General features: G+C 31.7%; 1 protein-coding gene across 2 annotated transcripts; it reads left to right on the top strand.

Moving 5' to 3' along the window:
* The first annotated feature begins 3,278 nt into the window (after positions 1-3,278).
* LOC109800169 (O-fucosyltransferase family protein) lies at positions 3,279-8,168 on the top strand. 2 transcript variants are annotated; one of them, XM_020360899.3, is made up of 10 exons: positions 3,279-3,625; positions 4,700-4,762; positions 4,869-4,944; positions 5,065-5,138; positions 5,236-5,324; positions 5,409-5,612; positions 5,841-6,111; positions 6,591-6,818; positions 6,935-7,132; positions 7,684-8,168. In XM_020360899.3, exons 1-10 carry the CDS (start codon positions 3,518-3,520, stop codon positions 7,891-7,893), a joined length of 1,521 nt encoding a protein of 506 aa, XP_020216488.1. In that variant the 5' UTR covers positions 3,279-3,517; the 3' UTR covers positions 7,894-8,168. The 2 variants fall into 2 exon arrangements, with proteins under 2 accessions (XP_020216488.1, XP_020216489.1); XM_020360900.3 differs by having other exon boundaries at positions 3,281-3,625; positions 5,068-5,138.
* Positions 8,169-8,403: the final 235 nt, after the last annotated feature.

An 8,403-nucleotide genomic window follows, 5' to 3' on the forward strand; every position in this document is an offset into this window, starting at 1 on the left:
TTTATTAGAAATTTATATTTTATATAATTGAAATTTTCATTAGGATTTAATTATTTGAGAATTTTATTTTGGAATTCCAAGAATTCTTTGCTAATTCTTTGCTTGTTGTACATCACGCCGACATGTATGTATGTATGTATTATTATTATTATTTTATTGTGTTCCAATAAAGATAATTTCGGTGACCGTATGGAATACGGTCAAATTGCAAAAGAAATAAAAAGAAAATATATGCATTGGATTTTTCGAATCACATATTTTTCGTATATTTTTGTACTCTGAATTGTTAGTGTTGTGTGGACCCAAATCATCCAATGAAAAATGTAGAAAGTTCTGTTTATTGTAGTTGTATTTCTTTTCTTGTCCACCTCCAGTCTTTCTCGTGTCCACATCCGATAAAAAATATGACGAGTAATTGCTAAACTTGGGAGAAAACGATTTGTTAGCATTAATTAATACTAAGGTTGATGTAATGGTATACTAGTAATTAATTAGAATTTATTTTTTTAATGTAATACATAATTTTAATTTTTTTTTACTTTTATGATAGGTAATCCATTAGATCTAAGTAGAATTTGATAGATTATCATGTAAAGTAATATAATTAATTTTTACAACAATTGCTTTAGAATTTACATTAAGAAAATTTTAAATTAGTTGCCATTTGACAATATATATATATATTTTTTACATTAGTGCATTAAAGTTAAACTCAAATCTTCTCGTATAATTAATTTATGTTCTTAAAAGGAAAACTAGATAAGATAAATATTCAGCTACCTATCTTATAATCTAGTTTTACACTAAATACATTCATAAATTTAGACTCGCACATCAACAAAATTATTTTAAATTTATTTAGTCATAATATATTTTAACTTTAATATGTTGTATATATTGAAAAAATGATAATTTGATAAATCATTGAAAAGGTATGATATTTTATTTCAAGATTTAAAATGTATTCAAGGGAAGCAAATTTTTTACATTATAATAATCATAATTATATGACTTGTTATTTTGCACAAGTAATAGTTGTTTGATTAAAATATAACTTTGATTCTTTATTTTTATTTTTTAGTTCCAATTTAATTTCTTTAGCTCAAAAAAATTTCAATTTACTCTGCTAAAATATATCTACTTCATTAATTTCTTCGTTAATTAGATCATTTAATAGCACTTCATAAATTATGGAGATGTTAAGCTAGTCAAAATTAATACTTATGATGCAAAATTAAGTTAAAAGTCATTTCAATTTCATTTTATCCAAGGGTATTTCATTTTTAAAATTACATGTAAAAACTAAAAATTCAAAACCACCTCAAATTTCTTGAAAGAGAGAAAAATGAACTTAATTTCCAAGGGCACTGTGTTTCTAAATTTATATAAACAATGGCGTTTCTAAATTCATATAAACAGACACCACGGAATCACATAGTTAATTAAAATAACATAAAAAAAAATGATGGAATATGTGTATAACGTAAAATATGGTATGTTTTGTTAGTTAATTTATTAGATAATTACCAACACAATAACATGTCTAAGAAATAGTGTGTTTAGTAATACATCTCGTACGAGAATTAAAAAAATAATTATTAGTTGATTTTTTCATTAAAATTAATGCGATTCTTACTTAAAACGTTCATTCAAACATGCATAATTGATATCGCGTTGTGAAGTTGTTTTATTTTAGCGTCGGTTAAGAAGCTATTCGGTATAGTTTACACGTTATTGATTTTTACTATTAACAACGTGTATCTGGACATGCTATTAATTGAATTAAGAAACTCATAACTAAAGTAGCATATAAGAGGAAATCAAGTGTCTGGATTCAAAACATAGTAATGCTAAAATGAAAAGAAAATAAAAATCAACCAGCAATAACCAAAACAGTGTAAGAATAATTTATTTTAGAAAACAAAGCATATATTCTATTGTTATTTAGGGTATACGATTCTGACAATAGAATATATGGAATAACAAGCACAATATATTATTTTTTTTTATTTTATTTTTATTTATAATTAAAGTATGAGCCTTATGTTTTATTGCAGTTTTTTTTTTAATTTTAAAAATATATTATTACATATTAATTTATTTATTATCATATATTTTATTAAAAATATATCATCCATAAAAAATTAAATTCTAATTCTCAAACTAACTCAAATGAAGAGGATGGTTATTTATTTGATATTTGTTAAATTTTAAATTTTTTTTTTATATTTGATAAATAATATTTTTTGAAAATAAAAATAATATTAATTTAATAATCAAGAGTTAAAGTCAATATGCAAATATTTAAGTTTATAATAATTTTTTCACTTAAAAAAAATTCCATCCCTCATATTTAAGAAAAATCTTGACTCTTAGGCTACTTAACTTTTTAAAAAAAATAAAAATTGAATTTAAGTTTTCATACATCTTTTCGAATCTCGAAATAAAATTAAATAGTAATTAATGTTTAAATTCTGACTAATTTTAGTGAATTAAAATATAACTCTAAGCGTGTAGTTTAGTGGTAGGGATTGATCTACACTTAAACAAGGTCAAGGATTCGAATCCTATCTTGTATATGCAGCCGTGTTAAATCTTGAGGCTAGCTATCTCACGTAGCGAGGAGATTAGTCACTGTTATCGGTGGTGGATATTACAGGGATAAAAAAAAAAGAAATTCTGACTCTTAAAATTGAAATTAAGAAAAAACATTTGCCTATTTAATACATTCAAAATTTGTTGAAGAGATTAGTTCTATGTTCACTCTGGAAACTCTATTTGATAATGAAAAAAATCACATAAAATTAGTATTATCGGCTCACTGATTAGAGATGCTTTTCCACTTTTAAGAAACGAAAAAAATGGTGGATTATTTTTATAAAGAATTTTTACAGGGGAAAAAGGAACAGAAACCAATTTGGCTAGTATTATTTTGAGTGATTAGTGGGAGTAAAAGGTAGATTCTCCCTCCGTTGGTGAAGGTAGAAAGATAGAGGTAAGAGGATCCAACAACCATGTTTATGTTAATTTACCTTTGAGATTGTCGGTGGTCACATAAAAAACAAAAAAGAAAAGAAAAAAGAGAAAGGCATTGAACAAGAACAACGGTCTCATCTACCACTCACTGCATCAGCATTCAACACCTGTGACTCTCCTTCGTGATCCTCACCTTTGTTAACGTAAAAATCCCAACTTTGTTCCCTTTATCTATTGGGGTCCCCTTGAAAAAGACGCCACCCCTCATCATTATTCAATTCGGTGAACCAGGCCAGGTGTCCATGTGAACCCCTTTACTCTCTCTCTCTCTCTCTCTCTTTTCCTTTCAAGCACACACATATCTGCACTTCACAACCCTCCAAACAATATTTATCTATATATAATACCATCATTATGAACATGGGGTTTACTCTCTTCTCTTTTATTCTCCTTCTTCCTCTTCCTCTTCTTCTGCATTAGTTTTCATTCATTCATACTCCCACTTCTGAGTCTCGCTTTCCAGATCCCACCTTCAGCTCCCATGATGGAGCAAGCTCATCCTTGTGGAGGAGCAACACTTGTTACTCTTTCATTTGCACTACTTTTCTTCTCTACTTTCACGCATGCCTTCTCTTCTGCTGCGTACCCGGTAAGTTAAGTTTTTTTTTTTTTTTTCTTTGCATTATTTATTTTTTGGGGGTCTTGAAAAGTTTTGTTTTTCCCGTTTCTAATTTTGGTGGAACAGGAATGTTTTTTTTCCTGGCTACTTTCTTCTTTTTCAGTAATGCTTACTTCTTTTATTTTTTATCTCCCTTGAACTTTCTTCATCTGTGTTTTAATCACTGTTCATGTGGAAGATGTTGGTGTATTTTTTCTTAATTTTAGTTATTTGCTGATTTTAAGTTGTGCTTCTGAGTTGCACGCTGAGGTTTATTTTAGAAATTGGAGTTTGATAACTTATTTATGCTTTTTTTTCTTTTGGGTAGTGGTTAAGAAACTCTTGTGTTGAGGTTTGATTTTTGGTGTATAAGAAGAGATAAGAAAAAAAAAATTGAAGCTGCTGGCGTTGAGATTTTCTTCTTCGGTGGACGGTTTGGCAGGTTGAAATGAATTAGAAGGGAGAAGGTTCAATGCGCTAGCTAATGGATTCAATTGACTTTGTTTGGTTGGTTAAACTTTATGGACCTAATTAAGAGGCTATTAAATGTAGATCGCAGGTTTCGGGACCGCTTTTTTTATTTTTTACTGTATTTTTTTCATTTTGGGTCGCCGAGTGAGGATTTTTTTTGTATTTACTTGTTAGAAATTTGGGGAATCCAAAATAAATATAAAAAGTAAATTATTATTTGAGTGAAAAATATAAAATTTTGCTTACCGTCACCATGTGTAATGGAAGGCTTTACTGGTTTTCATCCACCACTAATTAAATGTCATAATGCTCGGTTGGGCCTTGTGAGTGACTTAACATGTATTTTGGCTTTAGGAAAGTTTTTTTCACAATGAAGTTGTTATTAGGGTCGATTTATTGCATTTTATTCTCATGGGCAGGTTTATTACTAGCCTTGTGAGAGTCCCTTTATTCATATGATCCATGATTTGTTGTGCCACTAGGACGTTCATGGCGCCTAGTTCCTAGATTTTATTTGTTACCTGCATGCACTTGTCATTATATTTTAGTTTATTGGCTTCTTGTGCCTTATAACTTGCAACTAACTTTATGCAGGAATTGAATCATGTAAAACCTAGGCACTCACGTCTTCTCAGGAGTGCCGTGCAACGTGAAACTGTAAGAATTAATTGAGCAGTGAATACATTTCATGTGACTTTTATTGGCTTGTGTTTATGGGTGGATGTTCATTTTATATTATTTTTATTTTATTCTCCTTGTTTAGCCTACATCACAGCTTTCTGAAATATGGTCACCTCTGGAAAGCCAAGGATGGAAACCTTATGTTGAAAATAAGCCATGTAAGGGGCATTAATATCATTTACTTTTTATGCTATTCTATTCTATCTTTGAGAACATGTGACATTTTGGTATATCTATGGGTTCATTTGATCTTTCCGTGACTGACAATTGAATTAAAGCAGCATTACCAGAGAAGTCCGAGGGATATATCCAGGTCTTTCTTGATGGTGGTTTGAACCAACAAAGAATGGGGGTAGGTATTTAAAGCCTTTCAGTTAGATCAAAAGTTTCCTAATGTGTATGTGTTGAAGATGTATCATATGATCTTAGTGTTTGATTATTTTGTGTAGATATGTGATGCAGTTGCTGTTGCAAAGATTCTGAATGCTACTTTGGTGATTCCATACCTTGAGCTAAATCCTGTATGGCGAGATTCAAGGTAATTACTGAAACTATCATTGCAATTATGTGCATGATGGATTGTGTGCAATGTAATATTGAGGTTGCTTGTGTTTCTCTGCAGCTCCTTCCTGGATATATTTGATGTGGATCATTTCATTGATGTATTGAAGGATGATATTTCTATAGTTAAAGAGCTGCCTGAAGAATACTCCTGGAGCACAAGGGAGTACTATGCCATGGCTATCCGTGAAACCAGAATCAAGGCTGCACCTGTGCATGCATCAGCCCACTGGTATCTGGAGAATGTTTTGCCTGTCCTACAGAGGTTGGTATCTACCTGAATCTGTTACTTTAAATGCTACTGCATGACTTGAAAGTCTAGGTCCAGTTATTATAACAATTGTTGATTCAATGATCATGCTGGACAATTTAACTTGTAGTTGCAACTACTGCACTTTGTATATTTATGAGGATATGATTGTGCTGATCTGATACCATAATGGTATTCTGAGTCATGAACTTCTAATATCATTTTATGTTTTATTTGGTGCAGTTATGGTATTGCTGCAATCTCTCCATTTTCTCACCGACTGAGTTTTGACAACTTGCCTATGGATATTCAACACCTACGCTGTAAAGTCAACTTCCAAGCTTTAACTTTTGTTCCTCATATCAGAACACTTGGGGATGCCCTTATCAGCCGCCTTCGCTATCCTCGAGGCTCAGCTAGAGAAATGGGCTCCAACTACCTTCAAGAGGTCACCAGTGCAGTTGATAGTAAAAATGCAGGGAAATTTGTTGTTCTACACCTCCGATTTGATAAGGTATCATTCTTGTATCATTTATTGATAATTAGCCATCTATTCAGGGTTGTATATTTGTTTGTCTTTTTCTTGTTCCTTTTATTTTGGTAATGCAACAAATTGTATATTGAGTACTTATGAGGCAGACCTTATATGTATGTCACAAGTAAAGCGATCAATTTCTATGCGCTATCGGTCCACTAACCGATTAGAAATTATCATTGATAGGACTTTTAAGGTTTATTGCAAAAGTTAGCAAACTTATTATATATAGTGGTTTGTGATTCAATGCAGGGTAGAAACCTTCTATATTGTCAATGCATAGACTATTTACTCGTGTAAATTGGTACATTTGTGAATCAGAATTATATAGGATAGAGGATATGAATGTGGGATCAATTAACATCTTCACATATCCTTTTATTTGTGGAACATTGTCACTCTATTGTTACATGCATTTATCTGTAAATTTTAAATTTAGGCGTATTTTCTTATGTCAGGATATGGCAGCCCATTCAGCCTGTGATTTTGGAGGTGGAAAAGCTGAAAAATGGGCCCTTGCAAAGTATAGGCAAGTAATTTGGCAGGGGAGGGTTCTTAATTCCCAATTCACTGATGAAGAGTTGAGGAGTCAAGGCCGATGCCCGATGACTCCCGAAGAGGTTGGATTGTTGCTAGCAGCTCTGGGATTTGACAATAGCACTCGTTTATATCTTGCCTCTCACAAGGTTGCTTGGTTTGACAAGTAGAAACTTATTCATCTCAATTAGTGTTTGTCATTTTCTAAAATTAGGAAAATGATTATTTTTTCCCGTTTTTAAGTATAGTTGGTTGTATTTTCCAGGTCTATGGTGGAGAAGCAAGGATTTCAACTTTGAGGGAATTATTTCCTCTGATGGAAGATAAAAAGAGCCTTGCTTCATCTGAAGAGCGTTCTCTGATAAAGGGAAAAGCTTCTCTACTAGCTGCACTTGATTACTATGTTGGCTTGCATAGTGACATCTTCATCTCTGCTTCCCCAGGAAACATGCACAATGCATTGGTGAGTTATGCTAGATACTTCTTAGATAACTCTAATTAATTAGTCTACTGCAATACTACCTCTGTCCTTTGACCCTTTCAACTAAATAACAATATACTCTTTAAGAAAATTGGATATGATGTATCCATTCATCTTCTCCAATCCTATCAAGAGATAGCTTTTATCTCACAAATTTCAAGCATTTATTATTTTTGTCTTAAAAAATTGTTAATTAAATAAGAGTATTTTCAAGAAAAAATAATTAATACAACTGAGAATTAGAACGGTGTAAAAAAAAAGTGGAAAATTTCTTATATATAAGACGGAGGCAGTAATTATGAAGGACTTTGGACTAATCCATTCCATTTATTTCATCTGACCCCAAAATAAATGTTGAATTAATTATCCGGTGCCATCAGGCTCATGTCAACAAAGAAGAAACCTGTAGTCGAAACCGTTCAACTCTTTACATTAACAAAGCTTCTTGTGTTGAAAATTTAGATAAAAATCATCCCAATAATTTTATTTTCATGAAATAATGCTAACAATAATTAATGTTATGATGGTGATAGGTTGGACACCGGACTTACTTGAACTTAAAGACTATAAGGCCAAATATGGCATTGATGGGTCAGCTATTCCTGAATAAAACCATTGAGTGGTCAGACTTTCAGGATGCAGTGGTTGAAGGTCACCAAAATAGACAAGGGCAACTAAGGCTGAGGAAGCCTAAACAATCCATATATACATATCCGGCTCCTGATTGCATGTGTCAAGCTTAGTACTAGTACTAGTAGTATACTTAAATTATTATTCACGGATGTAGCTTGTGTATTTTATAGTTCAGTGTCTTATTATTTAACATCATATTTGATGAAAATAAAAAGCATTTCCACTCTCCTAGTCTTATGGGGTTTGCTATGATGTTCTTGATAAGAGTGCTTGAGAGTTACTTGTATTGTGTGGGAGATGTATTTATCAGATGATGGCATTCTTAGCAGGAGCCAGCCATGTTATTTATATAATTCAATGACAGGAGCCATATTGTTGTTTATCATCTAATAATTTTATCATGAATTAGATTGTAGCGTAGTTTTCACGAGTGGTGTTACTATGTTCATGTTGCATGAACCGTGATTTCTTAATCACTCTTCTTGTCTGTGATGGCTATTGTCGGGTCAACGAATTTGGACGTTCCAAAATGGATGAAATGATTTCTTTTTCGTTGGTGGCGAGTGAAATTGTGCCACTTGTTTATGTGGTTCAATTTTCAACTGTTTGTGGATGGGAGC

The sequence above is a fragment of the Cajanus cajan genome, chromosome 11 (assembly GCF_000230855.2).
Source record: "Cajanus cajan strain Asha chromosome 11, NIPB_CcT2T_4, whole genome shotgun sequence".
NCBI classification, from domain to species: domain Eukaryota; kingdom Viridiplantae; phylum Streptophyta; class Magnoliopsida; order Fabales; family Fabaceae; genus Cajanus; species Cajanus cajan.